This window comes from Equus przewalskii, chromosome 2, assembly GCF_037783145.1.
Source record: "Equus przewalskii isolate Varuska chromosome 2, EquPr2, whole genome shotgun sequence".
Taxonomy (NCBI): Eukaryota; Metazoa; Chordata; class Mammalia; order Perissodactyla; family Equidae; genus Equus; species Equus przewalskii.
In genome coordinates this window covers 89,576,690-89,592,472 of record NC_091832.1, presented here as the reverse complement: position 1 = coordinate 89,592,472, position 15,783 = coordinate 89,576,690, and the positions used below count along the sequence as shown (strand labels likewise).

The 15,783-nt window shown below is 36.2% G+C and overlaps 1 protein-coding gene across 35 annotated transcripts in view; it reads right to left on the bottom strand.

The window, feature by feature from the left end:
* The window catches only part of INPP4B (inositol polyphosphate-4-phosphatase type II B), a 747,875-nt gene that overhangs the window by 80,311 nt on the left and 651,781 nt on the right, over positions 1-15,783 (bottom strand). For all 35 annotated transcript variants that reach the window (XM_070608969.1, XM_070608970.1, XM_070608973.1 and 32 more), the window contains 5 exons: positions 14,565-14,737; positions 13,074-13,197; positions 11,891-12,008; positions 6,878-7,018; positions 2,746-2,843 (listed from right to left, as the gene is read on the bottom strand). In XM_070608969.1, the coding sequence (XP_070465070.1) occupies positions 2,746-2,843; positions 6,878-7,018; positions 11,891-12,008; positions 13,074-13,197; positions 14,565-14,737 (654 nt within the window). The remainder of the gene's footprint in view (positions 1-2,745; positions 2,844-6,877; positions 7,019-11,890; positions 12,009-13,073; positions 13,198-14,564; positions 14,738-15,783) is intronic.

The window sequence follows — 15,783 nt, the reverse complement described above, 5'->3', positions numbered from 1 at the left end:
AGTGTCCCCTCTGCAGATACAAGGAAGATGGGGTTGAAGGATAATAACATTTGAATTTGATTGAATATTTATTCCAAATGAACTTGAGATTTTAAAATAGATTAGTCTACAAATCACCAGACAATGCTGAACACATCGAAAGGAAGTGAGGTACTGTTGTTTGGTACATGAATTCTACCCCCTTTCCCATTACTAACTCCTAAGGGGTGAGTGCTTAATAAAGCTGATAGTAGTTATCAAGATATAAACAATTCCATGTGTGACGATTGCTGAACTGAGACTATTAATTGAATCTACCACCTATTTAACAGAATTAGAGAGTATTTCAAGCAGAGCAAGTATTGTAGGCCATAAAAATTTCAGTACGAGAAGAGTAAAAAAGATGAAAGCTATTTGATTGGGAGTGAATATATAGGCTGAAATAGAGTTTTTCATTCAATCTTGATATCACAAAAGTAGGGGACATCTCTTAAGGTTAAAAAAAATCTTTCGGGAAGAAAGGGAAATTTTTTACTTCAAGAACATGTAGAATTCCACTATTTAATTCACAAATCATAAAAATCAGCATTGGTGAAATTAATGGACAGGACATCCAAAGTGGATTAATAAGCGAAAGTAATATGTGTAGAGGACTAGCTGATCCTTTTAACATTGATAACGATCATCACTTGATTTCACTGTGAAAGAAAAATAAGAGTTTATAGGGATGAAGGGGATGAGCCAGTATGGTAGTTTTTTCCTCTTTAACAAATGGCCTAAACTCTATTCACACTCTTAATAAAGCTTTATACATTCTTCCTTGAATTCAGTGAACCCAAATGATGCTTTGGGTTACAGCATTTCTGCGTGAGGAATAACCCCACATATGTCAGTATAATTGCATAGTTCAGGTTTGGATTTTGTTATGGAAAACCAGAATCATACACCAACTCCATTCTGTGCCAAATCTATGGTAGTATTGTCTCAAAAATATATTAATATCATAGGAAATAAAAGATCAGGAAAAATTCAGTATGTTAAGACAACAGTCTAATGAAATACAACTCGTTTGATGCAGAAGTCTCTTCTGTTTTTAAGGATGAAATATATCTACAAGTTTAAAAAACAGTTATATTTAATTAGCAATATATTATATAAAGTCTCATGTTCTTCAAAGTTTTAAACTTATATTCCTATAAAGAGTTTAAATGACTGGAATGCAGGAATTATTTTGTATTTCATAACTCAGATGACACTTCAACAATTACATACATTTGGTTTTTGGGTGACATGATTGTTTATGTATAGTATTGAAATCCTTCACAGATTTTGCCAACAACCTACTTTTTAATATAATGCACGTTTTGAGCAAAGATGACATATTATTGGTTCTCAAACATTAGTATGGATTAGAAATTACCTGGAAGGTTTATTAAAACACAGATTACAAGACAACTTCAATAGATCTGCAGGGCGGCTGAGAATTTGCATTGCTAACAGGTTCCCAGGTGATACTGATGCTGCTGGTCCAGGGAACCACACTTTGAAAGGACCCATATAAAGAGAAGCCCAGTGGTTTACAAAAGTTCTGAGAATTACTTGCAAATTATAAGTAACATAAAAAAATTATCCACCAACACCCAAGTTATAACAAACTCCTTTTTCATTAATTACTAATGCAAAATAGTTTTGCTTATATTATTAACTTTTCAAGTAGCTAACAAATTTAAAATTCATAAGTATGCTGGCTGCCAAAGAATCTCCCTACACTTACTTTCATTTTGCGTTAAAATATATTTTATGTGGAATAATATAAAAACTGCAGGTGAATTTTCTAACCATACACACATGGACATGCACACGCTGTTGAAATATTTTAAGGCAAGATCACTGTGTTATGAAAAGACCTAAACACTGCGACCTAACATATTTCAAACTAAGTATCAGAATATAGATGAGTGAACAAACTGCCAGTGATTAGATGACAGGTAGACTTTTACTACAGCTTTTGGTTACAAATATTAAAATATTTTCTACTTTATTAAAACCTAGTTTCTCATCATTGTGAATATTTCAATATCTCAACATATTTATAGTACTTATGGATGAACTCCAAATACATTCTTGATTCTCTGATTTTGGACTCTTCAAATGTTATGTGCTTAATTTTTTGGGAAAAAGAACTGCAGAACTGACTGAACAATGGCAAAAAACCAAGCAATCAAACAAAAAAAACAAAACACATTTCTATAGGCTTGCATGCCTTAACATTTTCACATAAATATTGCAATAAGTACATTAAATTGGTTCCTTAGTTTATATCACTTTATATTACCTGTGTAACTCGTATTCTGTATGATTTTCTCCTTGTATATGCGTGATATATCTGATGTGCCTTATAAATTAGAAACCTAAATCTTTATTAAAGTCTTTTAAGTGGCTAAGAATTACACAAAATTTCTATTGGACTCAGTTGAGATTTCTAATTATAAGTTCCTTAATTTTAACTTTTGGCATTTTCCAGTGGCACTGAAATTAATGTCCTAGCATGAGCAGCAGGACACATTCAAGAGAGTAATCAGGGTGATGAGAAAGGTGTTGGCCAAGCCACCTTCGCAATCAGTCTTTTTGGCTCAGACAATCTCAAAATTGCTCTCACATCCTCGCCCCATGCTTCTTTCTTCCTTTGACCTCTACGTCTGACCTCTCCTGAAGATTTATAATCAAGAAACCATTACTGTTGTTTTCTGTAACTAGCATACTTACAATCAGGAGGCATCTTTTCCATAAATATCGTGTAATATTCTTTGAGAAGTTCAAAATTTTCCTGATTAATACTTTCTTGCAAAGAGACGTCTCCAAATCTAAAAAGAGAAAATGAAAATAGTTATGGGTTATAACATAGCACTTGAATGTAACATTTTTTATCCTCCTTTTTAAATAGATGGCAATATTTTCCTAAGGAAGGAGTCTTTTTTTAAGCAACAGTGCACAATGGTGATTTCAAACATATTCCAGTCTCCACTGGCCCTGATTCCACCAATCCCTTTGGACACACCAAAATATCCTCACAATCATCAAATGTGAACTTGAAATGAAATACCAAATCTAAAACACCAGCCCCTGTGCCTGCGCGTAACTGATACGCAGTTAATGTTAGTTTCCTCACTTTTGCAGGGCTGCATCTCTGAAAATATAAAAATCCCTCCCTCTCTCTTTTTATCCTTCCCATCTTCCTCTTCACTCCTGACAGTTTGAGGAGAGATCCAGAAGACCAGGACTAGACACTGGGTTGCAAACAGTCTTGTACACATAATCAACTGCTGTAGGCACACGTGGTCCTCCAACCTCCCAGAGAGTATTGCACTTCTGCCTACGTTTTTTTTTCTGTCCACACCATGGAGGCCAACAGCCTCTCTACTGGAGATTTTCTGCCTCTTTCTCAAGATAAAACTTTCTACCTGTGTATCACTGCCCCTGCGTTTTCTTTAAGCATTTCTCAGGTTTAAGTAAAGTCCCCTTCTCTCTCTATAAAAGATGCTACGTAAATGGCTTCCAAATGTATGTCCGTTCAAATATCTCCATTCAGATCTGTATTTCTAGATGTCAGTTGAAATTTTCAGTGCGAATCATCCCACTCCACTTCAAATGAAACATAACCAAAAACTGAAACCACCTCCTCCTTTTGTTTAGAAATAAACATGTTCCTGGTATTCTGCCATTAACTCAGTTTCAAAATCTAGGCACCCTTTTGTATTTCCTCTCTTTTCTCCACCCCACCCACTATTCATTGATCTTTTCACACCTTTGGTATCCTTTCCTTCTTTTTCTTTACCACTGTCATCATATACTAGCTATTCAATTGTATCCTGATTGACTGGATACAAAGCCTCCCAAATACTCAAGTGCTATGCCTCCTTCTGTTTCAATCTATCCTTTACATCATGGTCAGATCATTATTCATTCAACAAATATTTCTTTAGTGTCAACTATGTGCCAGACGCTGCATGTGCAATAAATGAAATGTTGGAGAAGTTAATCTAACGCCCATTTCATATATCAGCTCACTAAACTTCACTACTTCTCCTCTCCCTGTAAGGACAAAGTCTAGTCTCCTTTTTAGCATCTAACTTCTCCACAAAGGCTTCCAAAATCCCTGTGGGAATGTAGTTACACCCTTCTCCCTTACTAGCAGTATTTCGATGTCTTTGGGACTTTTCACATGCTACTCCTCCTCTGACTAGAACGTCTTACCTTCTTTCTTGGCTTGATTAATTCCTATTCATCCTTCAAAGCCTTGTAGAAGGCTGCTCATCTACTCTACGAGACTCCCCTGATGAAGTCTCCCATCTATGAATCACCTTCATTCCTCCCCTCTTCCTGTCCCTTCCAAATCTTTGCTTATTGAATGAGTCAAACTGAAATGTACTATTTGTTGACCTGTCTTCCTTACTGGATGGTAAGTTCTTTCAGGACAGAGATCATATTCATTCTTCTTGTTACATCCCATGCTCCCTGTGTCCTTCAGCTTGGCAGAATAGTGCTTGGTACAGAGTCAGTGTTCAATATCTATACTGAATTAAACTTGGAAGACAGGAACGTACACCCAGGAAAATCTACAGGAGAGTTTCCCTGAACTCTGAAATATACTCTTCTAACTTTTGCAGACATCATAATCAAGTGATATTTTAAAAATACCATCCTGGTTGGGATAATATTATGCACTGAATATTTATGTCCCCTCAAAAATCATGCTGAAGCCCTAACCCCCAATGTGGCTATGTTTGGAGAGGGAGCCACTAAAGATGCAATTAAGGTTAAATGAGGTCATGAGAGTGGGACCCTGATTCAATAGGATTAGTTTCCTTGTAGAAAGAGACACCAGAGAGCTCACTCTCTCTCTCTGCACACACAAAGAAGAGGTCATGTGAGTACACAGCAAGAAAGCAGAAGAGAGTTTTTACCAGAAACCAAATTGGCTAGAACCTCGATCACAGGCTCTGGAACTGTGAGAAATAAATTTCTGTTGTTTAAGCTGCCCAGTCTGTGGTATTTGGCTATGGTAGCCCAAGCAGACTAATTAGTACTTACTTATTTGAGAATGGATATATATAACATAGGTTTTGGCTATGGGTAAATATGTAGTAAAATATTGCACCTGAATTATATAACATACCTAACACTCAGCTGTTGCCTGATAAAGCTCAAAATTCAGAATCAGGAAAATGAGGCCAGAAAACAAAAAGGAAGTGATCTGCTCAAATCAATAGATGGTTGACATCAGAGTGTTTCTTGCTTCTCTTGTGTTTTTATCTACTTTGCCATTTTGTCTCCTTTTCAAGTCTCATGTGTCTTACATAGCTTCCAGGTATGAAAAACTGCATTTTTTAATATGCAAGAGAGATGAGAGAGAAGGGAAGGAAAGGGGCATTTTTTAAATAAAGTGACTAACAACTAAAATAGTCACAATGACATGAACGATGCAAGTTAACCTAACCTGGAAGGCTTGAAAACACAGTGCTAACTGTTCCTTGAAAAGTCTGTAAATGGAGAGTGTCACATCTCTCTCAAGACCACACTCACAGGCCTTAACTTACTAATTAAAACCCAAAATACTGTACTCTAGTGTAACAAAGAAGAGAGAATTAATTGAGAGCGCTGATTCTTTTTTTCCAAAATTGTATAATTTATGTTCATAAATATCATTCACCTCAAAGATCAAACTTGCTGTGAGACAAATATATACAGATGACTGGAATATAATCTGATTTTAGATATTGATTTGCTGAAGTACTTAATTTTTGTACAATACAGTGAATAAAATTAGATTCTGATTTATGCATGCTAGAAGAAAAGAGATGAATAGCTTCCACACTTTGAAATTAAACATGCAATACAAAGCTGTCATCTAATTTTGTAACTGGAAAGTGAGAATTACGAAAACTTCTATTATCCAGGAAGCATCTTTTGGATAAGAAAGGGAGAAGGAGAAATACCTGGAAAAAAGTAGATAAAAACAGGCACCTTGACCATCTTTGAAATTCAAGAGGACTATAAATGTAGTGGCATTTTTAGTTTAGTAAATGGCATTAGTAAAGGCCTAAAACCGACTATCAAGTCCTGGCAGAGAATATGGCAGGCACTTTAAAACTGCCACCTATGGAAGAAGAAGACATTTGGAGAGTGAATTATAGTTAAGAGAGCATTTTAAATACTGAAGACTATCAAACTCCCCAGAAGATTCCCCCCTGGGGAAGCTTCTCCAACCAGGCCGTACAGCAACAGGGAAACATTTTTCTCTAAAATTTTTCAAAAATGCGTCCTAGGAACCTCAACTCATATCCACGTTTTCGATAATTTCTACATGTAAATCACGTAAGAGGCAAAAGTAACTCCTCTGTCTGTTCAAAAAAGTGCTTTTGACAGTGATTCATAGGATCACATACAATCATGTGTCGTTTGAGCAAATTACTATGAAAAAATGTGTTAATAACTGTCAATAGCAACTATTTTAGTAAGGAAAACAAAAGGAAATAATAGACTGTGTTTTAGGTCCAGAAATTGACACATGAGCTGCCTTTACAATGTTGAAATACATATGAACATAAAAAATCCTAAAATTTGGTATACACATAAGCGTTTGGAAACACGAGGAAATTTAATCCATGTGAATATTTTGGTATTGGATTGCATATTTTCCTCATTGTCTCACAACACTTAAATTTGGTGTGAGTCAGGAATCCTTAAATATGAATATTTCTCCTTGCTGTACCAAATAACTTGGTACTAATAAACAGGAAAACCTAAGTTCTATGTGCAGGGAAGTGTGGAATTGCTCAACATTTTCATAACAATTAAAAAGAAAAACTGAAGTACCAGTGTTATACCTGAAGCTTACCTCTCAGCGAGAGTTTGCTGCTCATTGATTCCAACGTTAAAAAGTACCGGATACACATGAAGCAATTGTCCTTCTTTAATCTGGAGAGGCAGAGACTCAAACATTCTCGCTGGAAGCTTTACCTCCACCACATAATGTTCACTAAAGGAAGCAGAGGACAAAGAGAAGCAGTGTTGTTTATTTCATTCACTTTTAGGTTATTTTAGATTCATTGGAAAGAAACAATAAAACAGTTGGAATTTAGCACTGATTGAAGTTTTTGGCTGCTATCTGCTTATTTTCTGTTACTAATTCATTCGATTATAATTTCATTCACTTCACTATTAAATTGCTTGGCATAAAGAATTGTTTACATGTTTGATTTCTCTCCATTACTCTGAGCTCCTTCAGGAAAGGAAGAATGTTTAGTTCATTTTTGCATACCAGGGCCACATACATAGAGAGCCTTATTTGTTATTTGTTCTCTTGATTTAGTTATTTTTAAAACACAACCAGGCTCAAGAATAAGAAAAGTAATTTAATGATGGATTTTTCAATATAGGAAACTAATAAACCAAATCACTTATAACATTTTTTAGCACAGCTTGATTGTTGTTATTCTTGATGAACCTCTGTGTTTGTGACGGTTTGATGGAAACATAATGGTTTCATTATTTAAGGTGTAACCTTTGGGGGTTCTCAATCATTTTGCAACATTAACAAATCATCTCATTGAAAATTTCCATTAAAAATTACCCCTAATGTTTAGTGTTGGAAATTTAAATTAGGATTCATAAAATGTGGTCAACAAGAATAGCTGCTTACATAATTTGAAACGCCATCATCTGACGCACTGCGAATTGAGTAGAGCAATATAGAGAGTTTTGCCCAGAATTCAGGAAAACCCATGTGTTTCCAGAACTATATAGAGTGCTGAGGTAGTAACACATGTATTGGGAAAAAAAGCACAGGACAATTAGTGGGTCTCTGTGAAAATATTTTTAGTTTCTCCTAGTATAACAATACTGATATGCACTCTGGGTCATTGACTCTGAGACTTGTTTCTTATCCGAGCTTCAAACTAGAGAACTAGTAACCTTCAACCCAGCAAGCAGGGACATTAGCACTACCCTCACACGGATGGACACATTATTTTTCTTTTTCATTTTTTTGTGAGGAAGATTTGCCCTGAGCTAACATCCGTTGCCAATCTTCCTCTTTTTTTGCTTGAGGAAGATTAGCCCTGAGCTAACATCTGTGCCAGTCTTCCTCTACTTTGTATGTGGGATGCCTCCACAGTATAGCTGATGAGTGGAGTTGGTCTGCATCCAGGATTCGAACCTGTGAACCCAGGGCCGCTGAAGCGGAGTGCAGGAAACTTTAACCACTTGGCCATGGGGCCTGTCCTTTCTTTTTCTTTTTTAAATTGCTCTCAGTGCCCTTTACAATAGCCTGACTAATAGAGGGCTGATGTTTATTTATTTCAAGTCTTTCAGGAATAAGAGAAGAATCAATGAGTTGGTCCATGTTGAAAGGTTGCTCTGAAGGTGAAATATTATACAATTTATGATAACTTTTTGTCAGTTCTATTAAAATAATTAAATTATTTTATTTTATTTATTATGTTGATATTTTAATTTATTACATTTTAATAAATAATATTTATTACATTATTATTGTAATATTGTTACACAATATTACTAATTTATTACATGTTATATAAATTTAATAATAAAAATAAAATTAAAATAATTGACAAACATGCATTTTAAGTGTATAATTCAAAGCTTTAGAAAATTTATAGAGTTGTGCAATCATGACAATAATTCAGTTTCAGAATATTTCCATCACCTTAAAAAAATCCTTCATGTCTGTTTGCATTCAAACCCCAATCCCATTGCCTGCCCCAGGAAACCAATGATCTATTTTGTCTCTACAGATTTTACTTTTCTACATATTTGACGTAAATGGAATGATATAGTATGTAGTCTCTTGTGCCTAGCTTTTCTCACCTGGCATAATGACTTTGAAGTCATCTATGTTGTAGCATATACCAGTATTTTGTTCCTTTTTATTGCTGTATAGCATTCTACTGTATAGATACCACATTTTGTGTATGTATTCACAAATGGATAGATCCTTGGATTACTTCATGATTTTGGCTATTATGAATAATGCTGCTATGAACATCCACGCATTAGTTTTTGTGTGGACATATAGTTTCATTTTCTCTTTGGTATAGACCTAAGAGTCATATGGTAATTTTAGGTTTAACTTTTTAAGAAACTGCCAAACTATTTCCATAGTGGCAATATCATTTTACATTCCCACTAGCAATGTATGAGGGTTACAGGTTTTTCACGTCCTTGCAAACACTTGTTATTGTCTGTCTTTTTGATTATGATGATTCTACAGTGGTGAAGTGCTATCTAATTATGGTTTTAATTTGCATTCTCCTAATGACTAATAATATTGAGTAGGTTTTCACATGCATATAAGCCACTCATATATCTTATCTGGCAAAATATCTATTCAAACATTTTGCCCATTTTTAAATCAGGTTTTTTACCTCATTGAGAGTAAGATTTTTTTTAATGTATTCTGGATACAAACCCTTTATCAGATATATAGTTTACATATATTTTCTTCCAATCTGTGGCTTATCTTTTCATTTACTTAATGGTATTTTTAATGCTTAAAGTGTATAATTTTAATGAAATCCAGTTTATCAAATTGTTTATTTTATGAACCTAGATTTTTGGTCATATCTAAGAACTCTTTACCTAACCCAACTTAACAAATATTTTCTCCTACAAGTTTCATAGTTTTAGCTCTTATATTTAGACCTCTGATCCACTGTGAGTTAATTTTTGGTACGTGGTGTAAAGTGAGATTTTAAATTCTTTTTGCATACAGACAATCAATTGTCACAGCAACATTTTTTGCAAAGACTTTCCATTCTCTATTGAATTGCCTTGGTACCTTTGTCAAAAATCAATTGACCCAAAAAGTAATAGTTTATATCTAGGTTCTAAATTCTGTTTAATTGATCTATATGTATATACTTATGCCAGTACTATAAGGTCTTGGTTATCATTGTTTTATAGTAAATTTTGAAATTGGAAAATAGAATTCCTCCAACTTTCTTCTTCTTTTATAAAATTGTTTCCATTATCCTGGTCCTTTGCATGTCCATATAAATTTTAGGTGTAGCTTGCCGATTTCTCCACAAAAGACTACTTGGAAGTAGGCAGTTAGTGATTGCATTGAATCTATAGATCAATTTGTGGAGCACTGCCATCTAAAAAATATTGAGTATTCCAATCCAGGAACAGGGATTGTCTTTCCATGTACTGGATTCTATTAATTTCTCTAAGCAATATTTTGTGTATCCTGTGGAGAATTCTTGGAGTACTTTGTTAAATTCAGTCTGACAATTATTCTTTTTGATGTTATTGTGAATGGAATTGTTAACCAAAGTTTCTGACAATTTTTCTGGAGTGTGCTTTTTTCTGCTCTCTGGTCCGAATCAAGTCTGTCCCCTCTGGTAGTGCAACTGCTGGTTTTCATGGCCTGCCTTGCCATAGTAAAGCTGTGCTGAGAGAGTCAGGGTCGATGAGAGCACCCCGTGGCAAAAATGCCACGGACTCCAAGAGTCTTATCCAATGTTCACTAGCTTGTCATGAATAAGTACTTCTAAATTTGTTGTATGCCTTTGATTTATTCCCTTTGCCCTAAAATGGATCTTTCAGACAATTCTGTCTAATTGTAATATTGCTTTTTGAAGAGAGGATTTGCCAAGCTGCTCATGTCGTCATTCTAGAAGTCCTACTCCCATCTGTATGATAACTTTTGAATTTAGCTACAGTCTGAAGAACTCCCTCAGAAAAAGCATCTTTTACTCTGCCTATGCCAAATGGCCTGGTAAGCTTCCCTTACAAATTATGATAAAAGTATCAGGTTCTTACTTCTGATAATAATCTTCATGGTGATATAGAGTGGGACTTTTTTCCAGGTGTGTATATGAGCAATTTTATTCCTCTTTCTCCCAATGAATGGCAAATTAAGCATTAGTTTACAGATGAAATATTCAGTTTTATGAGGATACGGTTTTTCTTTATGCATAAGAAACAGCCACCTTTCATTCAACCATGTATCTCTGAGAATCACAGAAAATTTTAAATAATTCACACAAAATTTAAAATATCATATGTTTACTATGGACAAGAAAACAAGTGTAGTTTAAACTTTTATACTTAATCTCTTCCCCATCTCTCTCTAGCAAGAAAAAGGCTGTCTCTTTAGTACATTCATATTTTTCATTGTGATCTGAGAATGTTTCAAATTTCAAATATCCACGTGCAACCTTTAAAAGTGCTAACATCAGAATAGTTAAAACTGGGAGGACTTCCGATTGAAATGAGTTAGCATAGGATATAATTCTTCTGTTGGAGGTCTATTCTGCACACCATCATTTTTCTTAATTATTTCTGATATTTTGCCCATCATACACTGACCTTTAAAACTATTTAAAATCATTCTTGGAAATCTCAATCTGGGAGTGAATTATCCAAAATAATTAGAAAAATGGTGGTATATGTCCCTGACATAGGAATACACCTTTCCTAAAATGTTCCTGCTTTTAACAGAATTTAATATAAAGTCATCTCAAGAATTATGATGCTATTAACCAAATGATTCCAGCAGAAGTAAAAACATCCACAACTTCAGACTAGATAGTAATAAAGAGAAAAATGTTCTTCTCATGCCTGCTATTATTTTGTATTCTTCATATTTCATGGGGGAGCATTAAGATACTCACCTTACTACAGTACAATTTACAAACAGTCATGAGCTTTCCAGGAGTATTTCAAGCCTCCCCTGTCGTGTCCTCTACATTTATTTCTCACCAAAAAGGAAAAGAGAACAAAAGAAAGAATTGCACACCAAACCTTAATTCTCCTCGGCTCTTTTGTCAGGAGTTAATACAAACATCTAACAAAGCTCGGTCTTTAAGAAATGGGCACCACTTACCGCCTTCCTGTTATAACTGGCAAGACATCATTGGATTTGGCTTCAGTTATTTTAAATGTGACTTTCTTCAAATCTGAAATGCCAACGGCCATGTCCTCCAGCATTCCAATCTCATCACCTAAACAAGGGAAAAGGAGCCTAGTTACACACAGACTGTTTGAAGAAAATGTCACTTGGTACTACAGCTCCCTGCCGGAATGTTTCTGGCATTTCAGTGAATGAGTTTCTGAATGCAGTGAATCCATTCAAAGTGTTTGGCCTCAGAGGCTGAAGGTTTTCATTACTGAAGTAAGAACCATTTCAATGGACTCCAGCAGTCTGTGTATCTTTTGAGAAAAGGAAGAATGTATATATTTACTGGGAGGCTACAGACAAGTTTTAACTCCTTTATAAAACACAGTAGCATTCAGATCTCGTTACATTGGCATGGCTGATATTTGATTTCTAGAAATAAAAGAGATGGCTGAATTGAAGATGACTGATCCAGGCTCATATGAGTTTTATATCTCAATGCATTGACAAATAAAGCCTGAGAAAGAGGTAATTAAGTAGGATTCTAGATCAGCACTATCCACTAGAAATACAATGTGAGCCACATATATAATTGTAAGTTTCCTGGGAGTCATATTTTAAAAAGAGTAAAATAAAAATGGTGAAGTTAATTTTAATAATATGTTTTACTTTAACCCAATATACCCAAAATGTCGTTTCAGCTATAAATCAACATGAAATTATTAATTATTAATATAAAGCTTTTTTAACTAGTCCTTGAAATCTGGCACGCACGTCTAGTACATATTGATTTGGACCAGACACATTTCAAGTGCTCAATAGCCACACCAGGCCATGTATTGAACAGAGCTGTTCTAGACATTAGAGGGTTGGGACTTTAAAAATCCAGTCATTGAAACTATGTTGGCAAAGAGCCTTTTATATTAAAAATGCCAGATGGCTTCTCAGGACTCCACTATGAAACAATCTATAATTCCATTTTCAAAACAGAATGGGGGCAAAAGCACAGGTAACGGTGAATGAACGCAAAGAACTAGAAGTAACATTATTCCCGTAATACTTGATGCAGTAAAGGTTTACTTCTCCTTTTTATGCTTAACTGAAGAATCTTTGGATCAAGCGTCCTTATGAGTAGAAATATGATTTTACCACGTGCTAAAGCAGCACTCACTGTATGTACTTAGCAGTCCTTCATATTGCACGACTAGTCCCACTGTGTGAAGCTGCTGTAGGAAGCCAGGATCATGTAAACTTGCGTGTAATTTGATGATAAAACCACAAACCAATCCAGCAAGCTAGAAAAAAAAAAAAAAAAAAAAAACCGTTGAAGAAATTTACCAGGGTCAACAAAATTTAATTGAGAACATTTAAGACTTTCAAGGCACCACAGATTTCATTTTAAAAGTTCAAGTATGTGTAAGAAAACTATAATTTCTTATATATCCATTTTGAAACCAGTTGACAGTCTTTGATCTAGCAAGGTTTGGGGAAGGCAGCACTGTGAAAGGAGAGAGCATGGACTCTGGAGTCAAGGTGATACATCTGCAAATCCTGTCTACCATTTCTAGCAGTGAAGTCAAAAAAAGTTATTTAATGCTTCTGATGTTATTATTATTTTTGCACACATAGACTAAAGACAATACTACTCATTTCATAGAGTCGTTGAAAGGACATGATGAAGAAACATGTGTAAGGCAGAGCACAATGTCCGACATATAGTTAGCTCCATTTGCCACTGGACCATCCATGAAATACTGGAGAACAGGGAGAGTTGGGTTAAAATATGCCCTTTGCCTGGAATGTTTAGAAAGACAGACTTCCATGTGTCTGTCATATAAAATTCAGTCACCGAGGTGGAGGCAGGAGGGGAGATGGAAGACCCCAGCAGAGCCGGTGTGATGGAGACCAGCCTTGGTGTCACGGGGTAGGGTTGGGTGTATGCAAAGGAGGTGGTCCTGTCACTTCCCATTCAAGCCTTACTGCCTGGCAAACTTATTTTATAAACAAGAGAGGAGATCATTGGGAGGCCCTGTCCTGGGATTCATGGGGGAGCCGTATAAACAGGGGGTTGCAAACAAACCCCTTTTACCAGTCCTAGCTGGCCACCTGCAATGCAAGGCAGCTGCCCCTTTCCTCCCACTGTGCACTGTGCGGAGACCCCAAGGCATAATATGACAACAGGCTGGGTGACCCTTTCCCTCACAGACTCTCCGCCCCGTGAAATTGAATGTCCATTTCAGAGACTTAGCTACCTCTTTGCAGAAATAAATGCTTAAGGGCTCATAAACTGTTTCTATTTGGCTCATATTTATTATGATTAAGAAAAACTGGGTACCAAAACTTAAAAAAAAGGATCCCTTTAAAAATAAAACGACCAAGGGGCCAGTCCAGTGGCGTAGCAGTTAAGTTCACACACTCCACTTCAGCAGCCTGGGGTTCACTGGTTCAGATCCTGGGCACGGACCTACACACCACTCATCAAGCCAGGCTGTGGTGGCGTCCCACATGGACGAACTAGAAGGACTTGCAACTAGGATATACAGCTATATACTGGGACTTCGGGGAGAGAAAAATAAAACTACCAAAAGAAGACCTCTATCCTCATCAAGGATAGTATTTAACAACCCAGCACAGTGCTGTGCTCACAAGTAGAGGCACCTACCGCTTGGCTGAAGACAATGTCTCTTCTCAGAGTCAGCATCAAACACTGGGGCAAGCTGTACGCAAGTTCCTGAAGGAGCACAAACGTCAGGGACTGCTTGGCTCGGTTCACCACTTCTCCCATGCAGTCCTTCAGGGTAAGGATGAGGGGATACAACTGTTCATACCAGTCCTCTGCGGGGAGGAAAGGGTGTAAGAACCGTGGGATAGATGAAGGAAAGTCTCGGAGGACAGAACCAATTTATTTTTTTCTCAGGGAAGTTTTACATATTATTAAGGATTCATAAGATTAGATTTAAAGATGTCCAATTCAAATCTCTCCTCTGAACTCCAGATGTCTATAACCAGCCACCCACTGGATCTCTCCACTTGAGTGTACTTAACATAATACAGTAGAACTCTTCTCTTCTCTGTGCATCTCTAATCTGTGCACTGCCTGTATCTTAGTGTATGGTGCCACCAAAGTCTTCCCATGCTGGAAACAGAAGTTTTCCTGGACTTCTTCTATAGTCTTCCCATTTACTGAGTCACTAAATTAGTTCAACCACTGCAATAACCCATGAAACATTCATCTTCCCCTTGGCATCTCCCATCATCATTCATCAACCTGCCTTGGATCACTTTCTATCCTACTTATTAACTGATTCCCCTTCCTCCACTCACACCCTACTCAAATCCTTTCTCAACAGTGTTGCTAGAGGGAGCTTTCTAACCAGTTTAAATCCCATTCCATCACTCACTCTCTTGCTTCCTTAGTTAAAATATTTTAAAAACACTAGAGCATTCAGAATAAGGTCTAAAAGCATAAAAGATCCTCCATTATCTGATGTCTGCCTACTTGTCCAGTCTCATCTCTCAGAACTTCTTCACTTGCAGTCTTGAGTCCCAGGTGAACTGAACAACATGTATTTTCCAAAAGCTGTCCTGCTCTCTCATCTCAGTGTCCTTGTAAATCCCTTCTCCAAGCCTGGAGCACCCTTTCTCTACTTGTCTTCCTGACAAAACACTTTATCTTCTCTGCAGGTGCAATGTAGAATTTCTCTCTTCCAGGAAATCTTCTTGATTTCCCCCTAATCCTTTTTTGTTTACTAAAGTTTGGGTTGAATTCACTTCCTTTTGTGCCCACAGCTCCTTGCCCTTAGTGTTCTAGAACTATCCACACACTCTTTGTTCTGCAAAAAGGTTGCTCATTGAGGGTAAGGAATATACGTTTTAATCAC